The sequence below is a fragment of the Giraffa tippelskirchi genome, chromosome 7, assembly GCF_054371585.1.
Source record: "Giraffa tippelskirchi isolate mGirTip1 chromosome 7, T2T-mGirTip1v1.2.pri, whole genome shotgun sequence".
In the NCBI taxonomy this organism is placed as follows: Eukaryota; Metazoa; Chordata; class Mammalia; order Artiodactyla; family Giraffidae; genus Giraffa; species Giraffa tippelskirchi.
This window is the reverse complement of record NC_137281.1, coordinates 89,962,770-89,979,640: the sequence shown is the minus strand read 5'-3', so window position 1 is coordinate 89,979,640 and position 16,871 is coordinate 89,962,770. Positions and strand designations below refer to the sequence as shown.

Here is a 16,871-nt window from a genome sequence, read left to right as displayed (position 1 = left end):
AAAAGTTAGTGCAGTCATCACCAGGTGGCTCTACTGGCTTGATAAGTAAAATTGAAGATACAGAGGGTTATAACCAAGGAGAAGTAGCTAAACTACCACATTCTATTTTTAATCATAGTTCATAAGAACTCCCGTAATTTCTTTTGAAGTTATTTCAACAGTATTACTTCTAAAGGAAAGCAAAGGACTAATGCGAAGCATTAATTGGTATTGATCCCAAAATCTTGGCTCTCCGTACACGGATGTCAAACAGAAATACAGAGATAGAGTAATAGAGAAAAAAGATAGGGTGGCTTTATTTCCTTGCCAGGCAAAGAGGGAACACAGTAGGTTAGCACCTCAAGAACTGTGCCCTCCTCCCTGGGGAATAGGGAGAGGTCTTATAGTCAAGTAGGTGATAAGGATCAAGGCAGTGACAGGTCTGCATTCTTCTAATGGGTTGGTGGTGAGGTAAGGATGAGTCAACATCAGCAGCCTTCCAGTTCCAACTGGTCTGAGGTCTACATGCTTCTGGGCAGCGTACCATTGTTAATAGTTAACTTCTTCCTCTGGGAGGGGGTTTCACATCTGCAAAACAACTCAAAGACATTATTGTGTGTATCCTCTGATGGGGAACCAGGGCCCTGCCCCAAGGCTGCACTATTGTTTCGCTTGACTATTTCTCCCTTGTCTTGCATCTTCTCCCTTCCCTAATTAGTAACTGCTGAATCTGGCCATTGGAACTCAGGGAAGTTCATGGAGGCTGAATGAAGGCTATTTCCTATAATCAAAGAAATGGGGGACACAGAAAGGCTTTCTAACCCAGGAGTCCCATAGGGCCCTGCTCAGCATCAGTATTGCTTGTTGCTTAGTGGCTAAATTGTGTCCGACTCTGCTGATGAGGGAAGGAAAGGAAAAAGAAGGGAAGGAAAGAGGAAGGGAGGGGAGGGCAGGGGAAAGCTACAGGTTGGCTTTCTAAGGGCACAGCTGAAACAACAGCTTGGAGGGAACATTCTGAAAAGATGAGTTACCATCCTTCAGGATGTAGTGTACTTATTGAATCAGAAAACTCTAAATGACACTATGTCCCCAATAGGATGACTACATAGGTCTGATAACCAAGGAGTAGCAGCAGGAATGGTTTCCCTTTCCATCACTCCTTCTGACCCATGGAAATTTCATGCTTTCATCTCTGTAACGCTGGGCTCTGTCAGGTCAAAGGTTTAGGTCCCCAAAGAGGATGCACTCTTGCAAGGGATATGTGAAGGGTCTCACTGAACTACAATCTACAGCTGCTGCCATGACACTTTGGATTTCTTAGGTCTAGGGAGCAGAAGATGAGGAGTTACTGTACTGTCAGGGCTAAGTAACACTATTTAGAAGAGGTAGGACTCTTTTTTACACAATGAGAGCAGAGAAGAATTCATGTAGAACTCAAGTGATCTACTTGGGTGCTTCCAAGCATTCCCATGTAACTGTGAGTGTATATGTACTATAATGTCAGCTGGAGAAAGATATGACTATCAAGGGTTTGGACCACTCAGGGTAGAGGGTTTGGGTCATAATACCAGACAAGCCACTATGGCAGCTGAGGGCAAGGGGGAATGAGAATGAATGTAAAGGAAGGAGAGGATAGCTGCCAGTTGCAGCCCTGAAATCAACCACAGTAACAGTGACTATATTTTCCTCCTCTTTCTTCTAAATTTCTCTTCAAAAACAGAGTCCCTTACAAAGCTTGAAGGAATTGTCTCTTGAACATATCTGTCAAAGTAGATCTGTGTGGTTCTAGGGCAAGTGTGAAAATGCACTACTCAGATCTCCTGCTGTGGTAATCATAATTAACTGATGACCCCAACTGCCAGCCTGTGAATCTGCTACGCTTCTTATGGGCTGCTCTTAGACAATGACTGAGTGTAGCCCGGATACTAAGTCAGGCCTATTTCTCAGGAAGCACAAATTCTCTGATAGCCACCTTGAGCTCAAAGACTCTCCATTAGCCTGGCCGAACCTTTTTAGAACTGTGCCTATCCAACCTGTTTTATTTCTCTCCCTCTTTCACCGAGGTGAGACCTGCATCGCAGACTGTGATGAGTTGTGAATTAACTTTTATTTGGGGGCAAAGTGAGAACTTAGAGGCCAGGAGACAGCATTTCTAATAGCTCTGAGAAACTGTTCTGAAGAGGCACGAGGCAAGGTCCATATATATGTGATTTTGGTGAAGTAGGGGAAATACACGCAATCAAGCACAAATTCTTGCAGAAGGTTGCTGCTAGTCATGTGAAGGTTACTGCTAGTCATGAGGAGCAGACATCGCCATGAAAGATGTTGGTGTTTTCTAGATACAAAAAGATGCAAGAATTGGGCTCATAAAAATCATCTCCTGAAAATATATGAAGGACTTTTCTGCCAGTTTTTCCCAAAGCACAGAGTGCCTCATTCCTGGTCTCCACCCTGAACTCCTTTCAGAGGATACTACAGGTCAGCAGCTACAGCAGGTCATGATTTAATCCTTATAGATGTAGATGGCAAGTACTAATTTGTCATCGGCACTTGACAAATTGGCACTTGCTAACTTGCATTCTAAGTACCAATACTACCAGTAGAGCATATGTTTAAAGGTGAAGATCAGACTTAGATTGCCAAGGTTTAGAACTTGTTCTCACCTAACAAGCTCTTGGATCTCAAGCATAATATTTAGCCACCTGAACTTTCACTTTCCTTGGGTGCAAAATGGGGTTTAAATAATCTATCCTTTAGAATTATGGGGACTAAATAAAATAGTACCATATAACAGCGCTTGCCACACTACCTGTCACATAATGTTCTCATGGTAGCTATTTACCTGGTTTTAAAGTACTGGTTTAATATTAAGAGAAACTAACAAGTAAGAAACATTAAATCTATTATCTATTATTCCATCAGTTTGGTCGCCTAAATCTGGCTTTCCTTGTTCATCTTTCCATTACTGCAGTCTCTCCATTTCACACAGGAGGTAAAAACTTCAAGACTTCAGTGATCTCCAGAAGGTAAAACAAAGAACACTGGTAGTTAATACAAACACAAATTCTTTGCTGCCCTGTGACACGTTTCTGGGGAACCCAGCATACGGCCAGCCCATACCTACCTAACCGCGCCCCTTCGATTTCTGGAGGCGGAGACAAATCACAACGCAGCGTGGAAGTCACCTAGCTTCCGGCTGGCTACGCCGGAATTGAGGTGCACAAACGGTCTCCAAGGCGATTTACAGATCGATTGTTATTGGCTACTAGCAAGCACTCGTTCTCCGCATTGGCTGTTTCTGCCCGGCGCCTATGTTCTCGCAGGATTTTCGCTGCAGCTAGTGAGAGTGACAGACACTGCACCTAAATTTCCGGTTCCGGTTCACCGCTGGCGCCATGGCGACCGCTAGCGGGTCGCGGTATCTGCTGACAATAGGCAGATGGCGCCGCAGCTTTGGAATAGCTCCCCAGTTCCGAGTGAGTACCTCTTTTCCCTGCTTTCAAAAGAGGCTGTGGATCTCAAGAACAGCTTCTCTCCGAGGAGGTGCGCTTTCGGCAGTTCCCCCTTTAGCCAATGCCCGCAGCCATCCTCTCTGTCCCCCATTAGCTTTTCTTTTTTTTTTTTTTAATAAATTTATTTATTTTAGTTGGGGGCTAATTACTTTACAATATTGTAATAGTTTTTGCCATACATTGACATGAATCAGCCATGAGTTTACATGTGTTCCCCTTCCTGGACCCCCCACCCACCTCCCTCCCCATCCCATCCCTCTGGGTCATCCCATTGCCCCGGCCCTGAGCCTTTGTCTCATGCATCGAACATGGAATGGTGTTCTGTTTCACATATGATAATATACATGTTTCAATGCTATTCTCCCAGAACGTCCCACCCTCACCTTCTCCCTCAGAGTCCATAAAATTGTTCTATGCATCTGTGTCTCTTATTCTGTCTCGCATATAGGGTTATCGTTACCATCTTTCAAATTCCATATATATGCATTAGTATACTGTATTGTTGTTTTTCTTTTTAGCTTTTCCCCATTAGCTTTTCTTTTTCCCCAGGCGCTTGCTGCCCTCGTGCCCGGCGCATCCCACGTGGATAACAAGTCCGATTTCCTGGGGAAGAGGCCCCATCGCCGGCACCCTGGCATTCTGCAGCTGTCATGCGTGAGGCTGCCGCAAGCATTGGCTCAAGCCGTGCAGTTACTGCTGCTGGGTGAGTAAAGGTGGGAAATGGAAGCTCAAGAAGCGGAGATTGGGCCCTGCGTACAAGTGGTTCCTCTTTGCATCTTTGGTTCATAGAGAGCGCGATGCCCAATATGGAGAAGCAGGTGCAAGCACTAACCAATTATCTCTGGAGCCGGCATTTACCTGTAGAGCCAGAGGAGCTACAAAGACGGGCTGTTCTTCTTGAGAAGAAATTCCTGGAAAACGCAGGTAGGTCTTAAGGAGTAAGCCAAATAGAAAGAGCAGAGGGAAATGAAGAGCGAGTAATAATTCTGCAGCCTCTTAAATAGATACTTCAATTTCTTATTTGACTTTCTGACCAGAGCAGTTATTCATAATGTTGCCTTTCTAAAAGAAGATAAGTAATTTCAGAGGTTGCTCTCAGGGCTTTAGTAAAGGTCAATGAGTGCTTCAGTCTCCTGTTGAAATTTAGATCTTTGTATTTTTTCCCCAAGTCCACTGGATTAAGACCGTCTAAGTTTTTGTTCAGGTAAAATGAAGTCCTCTCCAGTACTACAGGGAAAGGAGAATTAGTTTGTCAAGTTATTTTCATGATTGTGAGTTCCTTCCTATTAAGAGGCTTGCCTTTTGTTCATCTTGTATTCCCTGAACTTCTTGTGGTACCTGGTTCGTAGTAGGCGCTCCATAGGTAAAATAGTACTGAACTGAACACAATTATAAGACAAGTTTTTCAAGCCTCTTTCCTTCCTATAGGAACTTTGGAGACATCACATTATTAAATTTGGGGGAAGTGAAGAAATCTACAAAGTACTGTCTTTATCCTATCCTTTAACTTTTTATTACACTTGCTTTTAATATAGAACAAAACCTGTGAGATAGAGTTGGTTGAATTGAATGAACTGCTGTTAGAGGCAATATATTATCTGATATACTATGGTGGTGGTGGTGGTCATTATTCATTCTTACCTGAAACTTTTCTCTAGTTTGACTTCTCTCTTAAGCATTTTCCATGTGGGACTTGGTGGGGAATGGCAGGCAGTAAATTCAGATATTGTATCTGAGCCCTGTTCTTCCTAGGTCCTTATTTCCAGTCCTTGTTCTCACCCCAGACTCATGTCAGACAGAGAAACATCATGAAGAAGTCCTACGTGCCTTGCGCAGAACCACCTATCATTGGCAAAAACTGAGGTAAGGGAGACTAGAAGGGCTGCAGAAGAAGGAAGAGTTTGGCTTTTGAGAAGGAGAGTTGGGGAAGTACAATTACACCATTTAGTGTTTGAAAAAGCAATCTGGTTTATAAGCCTCCCTGTGACTTGCCTGTGTTGAGCAGTGAAAGGGTTGAGCTGGAAGAGCTCTTTGCAAAGATTTCATTTCCTAAAAGTCTGGAGGGTAGCTGCAGGATAGAGGTTAATTGCCAGTGGTATGTCTCTGATTTTTCTGGCAGCTACAGTGAGGGACTGAGCCTGGTGTATATGGCAGCAAGACTGGATGGTGGCTTTGCAGCAGTCTCCAGAGCTTTCCATGAGGTGAAATTCCCTTAACTTACAACCAGAAACCTTTTACTATCAGTTCCCTTTTTCATAAAGTAATCTTCTGGGGCAGGATTCTTGGGACATTACATGTGCATTTTTTTCAAGAGGTTCTCTTTATCCTCTGAAAGGAATTTTTGACCCAAAAAAGGTTTAGAATCACTGTTTTAAGAGCTTTCTATTCTATAAGGCATTTATATTGAATCTTAAAAGACATTCATGTCTAATTTCCTCTGTTGTGGTCCCCTAATTCATATTTACCAAGACCCTAAATAAGTGTTTGTCTTCCCCACTGTGGGGTATTGAATATTTCTTCAGATCCAAACTCGACTTCCAGAGTTCCAGCCACAAACCTTGATGGACTTTGGCTCAGGTACTGGCTCTGTCACCTGGTGAGTATCTTTCTCTGTCTCTGTCAGTTCTAACTCTAGAGAGCTAGAGCTAGCTTGTACCACATCAATATCAAGGGACTGGAGAACCAAAGGAAGAAGAGGAAAATTGAGAACTGATGTGTTTCTTCCCTCAGATTAGACAAGGCATGAGAAGGTATATAAATTAGGTCCAGAACTTAAAGAAATGTCAAGTGAAAAAACCCATATTTAGAAGGATAAAAAAGGAAAGGAACTTGATCTCGGACAGGGATTTTACATATCATCAAGATTTTTGTGTGTGTGTTCAAGTAGTTTTTGAGTCTTCTTAAGAGTTGTAAATGAAACAAGAAAATAAGATTGCTAGTTTTTCAAACTATTTTAACAGAGCACTCTGTTTCTCCAAGGTTGGGTTAGGGGCAGAGGGGTCTCTTGTAAGGATAACTTTGTCATGAGAACTGATGATTTATTTTTTGCCTTTTTAGGGCTGCTCATAGTACTTGGGGCCAGAGCCTACGTGAGTATGTGTGTGTGGACAGCTCAGCTGCCATGTTGGAATTGGCAGAAAAGCTACTGAAAGGTGAGGACAAAATGTAAGGAAGAGCTTTTCCAAAGTTGAAGGCATTTACAAAGCAAAGGAGTACCAGAAAGGGTCTTTTATTGGGGAGTAGAGGAGAGGCCTGAAAGTTAAAGATGAGTTTGATGCAATGACCCTGTTGAAGATGCTGGAGGCCTTTGTTGGACTGTGGATGGGTAGGGTAAGAATAACAGGACACATGACCCAATAGTCTCCCTGCCCTTGTTTTTAATAGTTGTCTACTCTATTGCATCTCACCCTCAGCTAGCATTTTGTCCCTTCAGTTTATACCTACACTCATAGTTGCCACATCTCTACTTTCCTCCACAGGTGGTTCGGGATCTGGGATGCCTTGTGTTCCAGGTGTCTTTTTCAGACAGTTTCTACCTGTATCACCCAAGGCAAGTGGCAGTGTTTAAAGTATGCCAGATGTGGAGTATGCAGATGGAAAACTGTGGCCCTGGCTTTACAACCTAGCATTGAGTGTTAGAAAGTAAAAGAAAGCAGAAGAACTTTAGTGGGATAGACCTCTGCTGTACTCTTTAAAAGACGGAGATGTCAGGTTGGTCATTTTCCTTGTCTTGTGCACCAGGTACAATTTGATGTGGTGGTAGCAGCCTTTTCTCTCAGTGAACTGCCCAGCAAGGCTGACCGCACTGACGTAGTCCAAACCTTGTGGCGCAAGACAGGTCATTTTCTGGTAAGTAGAAGCCCTTTTTTCCCTTCAAGTTTTTAAGCAGCTTCATGGGTTTGTTTCATGCCTTTCCTTGTCCCCATTGGAGTTTGTCTTCATTTTTAACCATTTTCCTCCTACATAGATCCCTTTGTCCCTCTTTTCAGGTCTCCATCTGCATCCTATATGTAACACCCGTTTCATTTAGAATCCCTATTCTATTTGGGAATGCTCTTACAGAGCTACTGACATTTATGTTTTCATGTAATTCGAGGCTTCTTACTTTCCCCTTTTGTAATCAGGTATTGGTAGAGAATGGAACAAAAGCTGGGCACTCCCTTCTCATGGACGCCAGGGACCTGGTCCTTAATGTAAGGTTCTTTCTCCTACTTTTTCACCTTACTCTCCTTTCCCCACTTATTCTCACCAGTTCTTGGCACTCCCTTGAAAACTGAAGGGACTGGCATATAGTAATAAGGATGACCCTGAAGATAGTAGGCACGTGAAGTCATTATGATATAGGGTAGTAGTTGGCAAACTCCGGCCTACGGATCAGATCCAGCCTGCCACCTGTTTTTATATGAGCCGTGCTTATTTATGCATCTATAACCATGTGTCTGTGGCTGTAGGTCTGTTGCCTGTGGCTATTTTCACCATACAGATAGCAGTAGGAAACAGATTTTGCCTAGTCTCTGGACCTTTAAAAAAAAGTTTTTTTGCCAGGGCACTTCTGAGCTAAGAACCTTGTCTGTTTAGGACCATATGAACCAGTGTATGATTGCAAATTTCATTGTCTTGAAATGGGATTTTTTTTGAGAGGAGGTTACTGACAAGGGAGAGCACCATACTATGTGCCAAGTTTCTGCCTTTCTCCTGCAAAGAGAAAGTTCTTTGTTTGGAGTATTAGAGAAACAGCCAGCTTAATTCAAAGAACATAGTTAATAATTACCAGAATTGAATGTTAGAGGAGTCCTCAATTTATTGAGTGCAGAGATTGAGTTAGGAAGCCCCCTCAGCCCAGCCTAAATTTTTTTTTATTTCCTTTGATTTCAGGGAAAAGAAAAGTCACCTTTGGACCCTCGACCTGGTTTTGTCTTTGCCCCAGTGAGTATTACTTCTGCCTTTCCCAGCAAGCAAATATCTGAACTCAGGGCTGGCCAGGAAAAGAAGGCTAGCCACCATCCACTACTCTTTGAGTCCCTGTCCAGTTTCCTCCTTAGTGATTCCCCTGGCTTGCCCTTTTGTCTGCTCTGTGCTTCCTTATCCCCAGCCCTTCTTGACTCGATTACACGTAGTTTCTAGGTTTTATGATCTGTGGTTCTTTTGTCTTACCTCATGTCTTTGTGTTCACAGTGTCCCCATGAACTTCCGTGTCCCCAGTTGACAGCCTCTAAGCCCCTGGCCTGTAGCTTTTCCCAGGCCTACCATCCCATCCCCTTCAGCTGGGTATGTACTCTGGGAATACTGTGGTAGGGAGGAAATAGCCTGGGAAAGCACAGTGAAAAAGATTCAGAGACGGGAGGATTTGGGAGATTCCAGAGAATGCTTGGAGATTTTAGGGTCTGAATGTATATGATTTATAGAATATGAGAAGAGTCACAGGAATGAGATTTGAAGAAATCTTTTTCCCTCATCTTTTCCCCCAAGCCATCTCTGTATCCTTGTCTTAGAACAAGAAGCCAAAGGAGGAAAAGTTCTCCTTGGTAATCCTCGCCCGAGGATCTCCAGAGGAGGCTAATCGCTGGCCCCGAATCACTCAGCCTGTTCTTAAACGGCCACGCCATGTGCATTGTCACCTGTGCTGTCCAGATGGGCATATGCAGCATGCTGTGATCACAGCCCGCAGACATGGCAGGTATGGAGGGTGTGACCAGAATTAGTGGGAGGTAGCAAGAACGTGCAGTCCACATTGACTCCCTCTTTTCTGTAGGGATTTGTATCGCTGTGCCCGGGTCAGTTCCTGGGGAGATCTTTTACCTGTGATCACACCATCGGAACCTCCTCCGTCTCCTGCTCAAGATGCCCCTGAGAGTTAACACGGATGTGTGACAAGTGTTTTCTTCTATCTTGATGGCCGAGACGGAAGCTACCTGGTGTCCAGGATGGGAGTGCTAGTACTGTTACGGCAAAAAAACTAGTTCAAATATCCTCCATTATAGTAGACCTTATTCTTTGAGCTCACTCGGCCATCCTCTAGCGGCTGCTTTTCTTTCTTAATTGCACTTCTCAAATGATTGCCTTCTAGCTAGAATTGTACTGTGCACCTGGTGTTTACTTCTCCAAGAAAACACTGCCTAACACTCCCTTCCCTTGTGAGCATCATTCATTCCAGAGAGAAGGTTATGCATGGTGTGATCATCTCAAGGACCACCAGAATCAGTCCCAGGAGCACCTAACACCAACTTTGACAATTTTGAAAATTTCCAGAAGTGAAGAATGCAAGCTTGATCTACCCTGATCCTTATCTGTGGTCCTGGTTTCCACCTTCAAACTATAAGACCCCTTGCTATTCTCTCTCGAGGGAGGGCACAGTCTGTAGGACATTAACCTACAGTGGCCTCCTTTGCCTGGCACAATAAAAAAACTACTCTTTTATACTTCACCCAAAACTCTGTCTTAATGTTTTTGTTCACTCTGGTGAACATAGATGAGTTTCAACAACAGTACCCCTACATACCTGTGTTCCCTTGAAGCTTTAATAATAATAAAAAGTTTTCAAAGAATGGAAATGAATCTTGCGATTTCTTAAAAGGTATAGAGGTCTGTTGTCATGGCCTATCCTATAATGAAGAGAATCCTCAGATTTTCAGTAGTCCCTGCACAAGTCTCCAGCTCATCCTCCTGGAAGAATCCTGCTGCTTCCACCAGATAATGGGGGGAGGGGGAAAGTTGCCCGCAGCTTCCTGAGAACTGGCTCAACAGGTCTCAGGGTTGTTACACAGGCCACCTGAACAGGGGAATCAACAGCTGCTTGGCTTCTATTTTTTTCTGCCTTCTTCCCTTTCAATTTTCTCAGCTCCCTCAGCATTAACCTCATACACTTTTGCCTCAAGAGTCGGTTTCCCTCAGGCTTCAATCTTCCATCTCCATCTTTACATGTCCAAGCAGGAGCCTTCAGCATACTTGGTTCATTTCTCAGTTTTCCCCTAGGCCTTGCTGTTTCAGAACTAGAGCAGCTTTCTTCATCTTAAAACTCTCAGTCCCTCTTCTATAATTTATATCAGGAAAAAGGCATAGTCAAAAGTTTTAACAGTATCAGTGTTGTAATACTAGAAATCTCAACTTCCTTCTAGACATTTCCACACCTGGAGCTATTTCTCTGGAGTGACAGGATAGGGGAGTCCCTTCCTCTGCTAGTTCTCAGAGTGGTGGCAGCTCCACTTGCCAGCCCCACCTCCTTATCCCAAGTGGCCCCAAATCCCCTTTGAAAGGATGCAGTTCAGGTATCAACATAGCAACCGAAAGGACTTGAGGTGGAGGTGGACATGGTATGGAAGGCTTAGATCAAATGTCCTGAGTGAGGCAGGATCAGTATCGGGATGTTTAACAGGAGGCTTTCTACATGCTGTTTCTCATAAAACCTCTGTTCCTTATCAAGTGGAACGGCAAGCAATCAATCTTAAGCAATCAAGAGGCAGTAAAAGAGCTTGAAGAAATGCAGAGAACAATGGAGATTTCAAATGTTGGTGATAACGTATACTATAATGAAGTGGGAAACCTTCATGAGTACCAGTTTTCATTGTGAAATAGCAATTTTGAGCTATCAGAGTAATTGGCACAAAGTACTATAATAAAATATTGCTGGTGGTTACGCTGTGTACCATTATCAGGGGATGTTTAACAGGAGGATTTCTACGTGCTGTTTCTCTTGAATCGTCAAATTGTCAGGGAATGTTTAACAGGAGGATTCCTACATGCTGTTTCTCATAAAACCTCTGTCCGTTATCAGTGGAACGGAACACCTCTCCCAGGGCTGAGGTCATGGGATGAGACAGGCTCAGGTCTCCTTCAGTAAGCATTCTCCTTAGGCAAAAATAGTTAGTCTCCCATCCAAGTACTAACCAGGACCGACCCTGCTTACCTTCTGAGATCAGACGAGATCGGGCGCGTTCAGGGTGGTATGGCCGTAAGATATGGTTTCTCTCCTGACCTTGTGACTATTATTATTCCCTTGTTCCCTTGGTAATGGTTGCTGTATGTTTGGTTTTCTGACCTTTATCACTGTCAAAAGAAATTTCTTGTACCACAGCATATATATACTCATAGAAAGATCATTAAAGTACCCTTCCTCCATCAGAGGCTTGGGTCCCCGTGTCTTTCTCTCTCTCTCTCTCTCTTTCCTTTTCTCTCTATCTATCTTTCTCTCTTTCATTTTCTTATCGTCGACTCCGAACCATCAGACCCCGGTCCATTAAAGGACCCCAACAGATCAGATTGTCCCCAGGACAAAACAGCTGGGGAGAGCTACTATAGACAGTCTGGATTAGAACAGCTCCAGGCCAGAACTAAGACTCGACAGCCCCTGGATTAGTCACAGCATTGAAGAGGAGGAGAAGACACTGCACCAGGCAATGCCTGGCAAGGAGTCTGGAGTTTCTGGTTTCTAAATTCAGGAAGGCGTCAGCCAGGGGAGGGGCCTGTGTTTAGGGGAAGGGCGAGAAACTGGGGCTGGGCAAGCTTCCTATGTAAGGCTATGCAAGAAGAGGCAACAGAGACCAGAAAGAGGATCCCCAATAGCCTCCTGAAACTCAGGACTACCTGAGACACCCCTCCTGCTCCAAAGACTAAAACTCCATTTGTCTTTCTGAGGCCTCTACTAACCCTGTACCACAAGGATGGAACCACTACTAGGAGCAAAAATTGGCTGCCTATTTGCCCTGCTGGTGCTCACTCTGGTCTGTGGCCTTATTCCCATCTGCTTCAAATGGTTCCAGACTGCTACAGCCACAGGTACAGCCCTATCACATTTTTGTCCCCATAACCTAAGTCTGACTTCAGCCTTGTCACCCTGTCCTGATATCTTCCTCTGATTCTCTCATCATCCCCAATCTTCGGACACTGAGTTCCGCCCATGGCTCCTTAGTCACCTTCTCCTTATCTCCTCTTTGCCAACTGGATTGTAACTCCTGCTTTTAATTAGGTTGTCACCGCCGGGTCCTCAGTTTCCTGGGCTGCACGTCTGCTGGCGTTTTCCTGGGAGCGGGGTTCATGCACATGACTGCTGAAGCCTTGGAGGGAATTAAGTCAGAGATCCAGAATTTGGTGATACAGGTGAGCGGCAGACCTGCAAGGCTGTGAGGCCAGAAGGATAAACAGAACAAGGGGAAGAAAGGGGAAAAAGTGAGAAAGCCAAGGACAGAAGGAACGACAAGGAAGATGACTGCTCTTGTGTGGAGTGATGGAAACAGGTCAGATTGGCCTTCAAGGAAAGTGGTAGAGCCAATGGCACGGAACAGGAAGCTGAGCTTCTTTCCCTCATCTAATTTATGCTTTCTTCTCCCTAGAACAGGACAAACAGTGAGGGGCATTCTGACGATGATGCTGATTCAGCTTATGTAAGTGTCTCCTACCAGCCCTTACCTGGACAGTAAGGAGAAGCAGAGATTGCTTTCATGCCCAGACCTTTTTGAGAGGATTTATGTGTGGAATTCTAAGAATTCCTCCTGCTCCTCAGCTCTAGCATTGGAAAGGTGGAGCAGCTCAATCCTTCTTGGCTTATGAAACCCAGAGAGAACCCTTGTTTAACCTTCCATTCTTTCTCTGGACCCTTTGGTATGTTTCATATCATTTCCCCGTATTTCTAACCCTGTTGATATTCTCTCCCTTATTTCCTCAGGTTTTCTTGTGGTCAAACGTCCATGTCTCCTCTTGGCTTCGTTCCCCTTTTTTATGTTCTGTTACCACACTTCCCATTCTCTTCAGCCCAGTCCCAATCCTGTGCGATTTCTTCCCTTCCTTACTTCCCCCAGGGCTCAGCAGTAAAGAAACCACCATCAATGCAGGAGACTCGAGTTCAATCCCTGGGTGGGGAAGAACCCCTGGAGAAGGAAATGGCAACCCACTCCAGTATGCTTGCCTGGAAAGTCCCATGGAACCTGGCAGGCTACTGTCCAGAGGATCGCAAAGAGTTGGATATGACTGAACACAAGCACAGCACACTTTCCCATCTCACAATCCCTCTTTCTGTTCCCACCCAGATGGACTATCCCTACGGAGAGCTCGTCATCTCCCTGGGCTTCTTCCTGGTCTTCCTTTTGGAGTCGCTGGCATTGCAGTGCTGTCTTGGGGCTGCTAAAACACCCGAAGTGCAGGAGCAAGAATTGGGTACAGCTCATGAGCTTGAACCTCACAGCCATGGACTTCTACCCTCACCCTCACGGGGTCCGTTTCGAGCCCTCATCCTCTTGCTCTCACTCTCCTTTCACTCCGTGTTTGAAGGTCTAGCTGTGGGGCTGCAGCTCACAGTCGCATCTACTGTGCAGCTCTGTCTTGCTGTCCTGGCTCACAAGGGAATTGTAGTGTTTGGCGTAGGACTGCGGCTGGTGCAGGTAGGCACTGAATCACGTTGGGCCATGCTCTCCATTCTGTCATTAGCTCTCATGTCCCCCCTGGGCCTAGCCATAGGGCTGGCCGTGCCTCAAGGAGACTCTAAAGCTGGGCAAGGTTTGGCGCAGGCTGTGTTAGAAGGCATGGCAGCTGGTACGTTCCTGTATGTCACCTTCCTGGAAATTCTGCCCCGGGAACTCTCAAGTCCTGAAGCCCCTCTGGCCAAGTGGAGCTGTGTAGCTGCTGGTTTTGCTTTTATGGCTGTCATTGCCTTGTGGGCCTGAGAGATTCCTGACTTCTCTGATGGACCCAAGATGACCTCCCTACCCCCAGGAGAAGCTACTCAAATGACTTCGCCCTCTGACATTTCTTCCCTGAGACACAGTGACATTTACTAGACATTGTGCCGTAACCTGGACCCCAACTTTGCACCATGTGAGATGCCATTTCTCATACAGGACTGAGAAAAAGTTGTTTTGGTTGAGTGCTTATAAATGAGAGGATTTGACTCACGTCCCATTTATGCTGCTGTGTGTAATGAAATGTCATTTTGTCCTTCCCCTTCAGCTGTGCTGTGCTTCATTTCTCTGGGTTGCCTAGGAGGTGCCTGGTCAGGAGGTGGTGGAGTGGTGAGCGGGAAGGGTGAGTGTGGGACACAGTCTTATTTTCTGGAATTGGGCCCCCAGTCATTCATTCTGTCAGTTGCAAGCCCAGCCCCTCTAGTTATGGGAGCATTGCTGAAATTCCATCAACTCACTACCACCTTATGCACATGTGTGTGTCTATGTGTGTGTGTGTCTGTGTGTGTATGTGCGTAAGTCACTTCAGTCATGTCCAACTCTTTGCAACCCTATGGACCATAGCCTGCCAGGCTCCTCTGTCCATGGGGGTTCTCCAGGCAAGAATACAGGAGTAGTTTGCCATGCCCTCTTCCAGGGGATCTTCCCAACCCAGGGATTGAACCTGTATCTCTTACATCTCCTGCATTGGCAGGAGCATGGTTTACCACTAGCGCCACCTGGGAAGCCTCCTTACACACAGATTTGAGAAACTGAGCCAGAGCTCCCACACTCAGAGAGAAGAGGTTTAGGGATCTAGATTTTTCTCCTATGCTATCCACCCCCACCCTACTCCCAGTGCCTGTTATCAGCCTCCCACAAAGTATCCAACGGACTCTTGCTGCTGCTGCTGCTGCTGCTAAGTCGCTTCAGTCGAGTCCGACTCCGTGCGACCCCATAGACGGCAGCCCACCAGGCTCCTCCGTCCCTGGGATTCTCCAGGCAAGAATACTGGCGTGGGTTGCCATTTCCTTCTCCAGTGCATGAAAGGGAAAAGTGAAAGTGAAGTCGCTCAGTCGAGATAAAGCTAAATGGAGGCTATTTCCATATGCTTCCTCTGTTTCATGCTGAGCCCCGTGTGGCTTCAGGAACACTCTTGCTCTTCTTGGAGTCTCTATCTCCTTCCAGCAGCCTCATGCTGAGGGATTAAGAAGCAGTGTGTTTGGAGAAAGAGATGCCAGATAGATGTCTGCGGTGATTACTGGGCTCACCCCATGACTTAGTGACTTTCTTTCTGCCTGCCTTACCTGCCACTATGGCTGCAGCCCCTCCTCTCTAGACCATTTGCCTTTCAGTTTGAGTAACTCTTACAATGTGTTGCTTCTCTCTCTTAAGAGCTGCTAGGGACATATACATTATTTAAAACCACGGGGGAGCAGATGACTGTTGCCCAGCCACTGACCCATGGGATGGAGGAATATATCAGACTTAGTGGAGAAATAGGGAAAGAGAAGGTGTGCCCTGTGAGCTCAACTGCTCACCAGTTTGTTCCTTCTCATATTGTTGGTATTTAACTGGCCTCAACACAGACAAGGTCTCCTGAGTTTCATTCTTGTCTCAGTCTGTCTCCTGTCCATCCCATTCCCCTTCTCGTAAATTAATATACACAAACTTCCGCACCAACCCAGCTTACGCTCACAGGGATCAGTGAGAAGGCAAGCCTCGGGCAAAGCTAAATAAAAATGCCTGACAAGGGAAACAGTTTCCCTGAAGCATCATCCTATTTTATTTTCCCTTCAGTATTAATTGCACTCACATGGAACACACTCCAATGTAGTAATTATAGAATTTCTATGCTGAGCATCTGGCACTGTTCTATTGCTTTCATATATATTATCTCACCTTCCCAACTCTACCAGGTAAATATTATCCCTATGGTAAGTCAAGGGAAGTACTAGAAAAGTTAAATAACTTGGTAGCTAACTGGGCTTCAAACCCATGTTTCTGTGATTCTAAGAAAAACTCTAGATGTAGCTTTTCTTCTCCTACCTTACCTTTCCCTTCCCATCTTCCACGTTAGGGTTTAATAAGAAAGCAGAGAGCACTTTGGATAAGTGAGGTAAGCTTAATAAAGGGAGTATATAGAAAGGTGTGGGCAGGGTTTAGACAGAGCAACAAGGAATGGTGCAATTCCTTGGGGCTGTAATAACAATGCTGTTACCTGGGCTGAACAGAGAGAGTAGCAACCAGAAACTAGAGGGCTGTCCAATAAGAGCTGTGGCCTTGGTACAGGGATACAACCAACCTGCAGGGACCAGGAGGAAGTCAGAGGAATATCCTCACTCTCCTTCTACTCTGTGGCCTGCTGCCAGTGTCTCCTGTTGGCCATACCCAAACAGAAACCAAGGACAAAAATGCCTACAGGTGATTGCGCATAGGTCAGCCTTGTGAGGCACAGGTCCTAAAGAACTCTGGAAGGGCAAATAGAAGACATTCCACACACCATCCATTCTCTGGTGCCTTCGACTCCAGTGATCTTGCCAGGACTTTGAAAGGGACACGATGATACGGAAGTTAGCTATTTCTGGTACTAAGGATTTGTATGACTATAGAAAGGAGGCTTGAGGAGGAGTACATTAGACTCTAGGGCTCTCCATATGTTTCTGGGTCACTGATGCTATCAGCGTTTGATGACAATGAGCAGAGGCCGGAGATTTCAAGCATGAGTGGGTCA

At 45.3% G+C, this 16,871-nt stretch overlaps 2 protein-coding genes and 1 long non-coding RNA gene across 4 annotated transcripts; 2 read left to right on the top strand and 1 right to left on the bottom strand.

The window, feature by feature from the left end:
• Nucleotides 1-272: 272 nt before the first annotated feature.
• Nucleotides 273-3,327, bottom strand: LOC145512660 (uncharacterized). Its single transcript, XR_014058674.1, has 2 exons — nucleotides 3,104-3,327; nucleotides 273-567 (listed from the first exon to the last, which is right to left on the bottom strand). It is a non-coding gene; the product is annotated as an uncharacterized LOC145512660 (long non-coding RNA).
• A 30-nt stretch (nucleotides 3,328-3,357) lies between these two features.
• On the top strand, nucleotides 3,358-10,036 carry METTL17 (methyltransferase like 17). Of its 2 annotated transcripts, none has more exons than XM_081506776.1 (14): nucleotides 3,358-3,455; nucleotides 4,041-4,194; nucleotides 4,281-4,415; nucleotides 5,276-5,354; nucleotides 5,611-5,692; nucleotides 6,014-6,087; nucleotides 6,549-6,643; nucleotides 6,971-7,041; nucleotides 7,233-7,340; nucleotides 7,616-7,684; nucleotides 8,367-8,417; nucleotides 8,667-8,759; nucleotides 8,984-9,168; nucleotides 9,244-10,036. In XM_081506776.1, the coding sequence occupies exons 1-14, from the start codon at nucleotides 3,375-3,377 to the stop codon at nucleotides 9,347-9,349; spliced, it is 1,383 nt and encodes a 460-aa protein (XP_081362902.1). In that variant the 5' UTR covers nucleotides 3,358-3,374; the 3' UTR covers nucleotides 9,350-10,036. The 2 variants fall into 2 exon arrangements, with proteins under 2 accessions (XP_081362902.1, XP_081362903.1); XM_081506777.1 differs by having other exon boundaries at nucleotides 4,041-4,198; nucleotides 4,285-4,415.
• A 1,990-nt stretch (nucleotides 10,037-12,026) lies between these two features.
• SLC39A2 (solute carrier family 39 member 2) lies at nucleotides 12,027-14,417 on the top strand. Its single transcript, XM_081506854.1, has 4 exons — nucleotides 12,027-12,263; nucleotides 12,454-12,584; nucleotides 12,818-12,868; nucleotides 13,511-14,417. The coding sequence occupies exons 1-4, from the start codon at nucleotides 12,149-12,151 to the stop codon at nucleotides 14,141-14,143; spliced, it is 930 nt and encodes a 309-aa protein (XP_081362980.1). The 5' UTR covers nucleotides 12,027-12,148; the 3' UTR covers nucleotides 14,144-14,417.
• The last annotated feature ends 2,454 nt before the right edge of the window (nucleotides 14,418-16,871 follow it).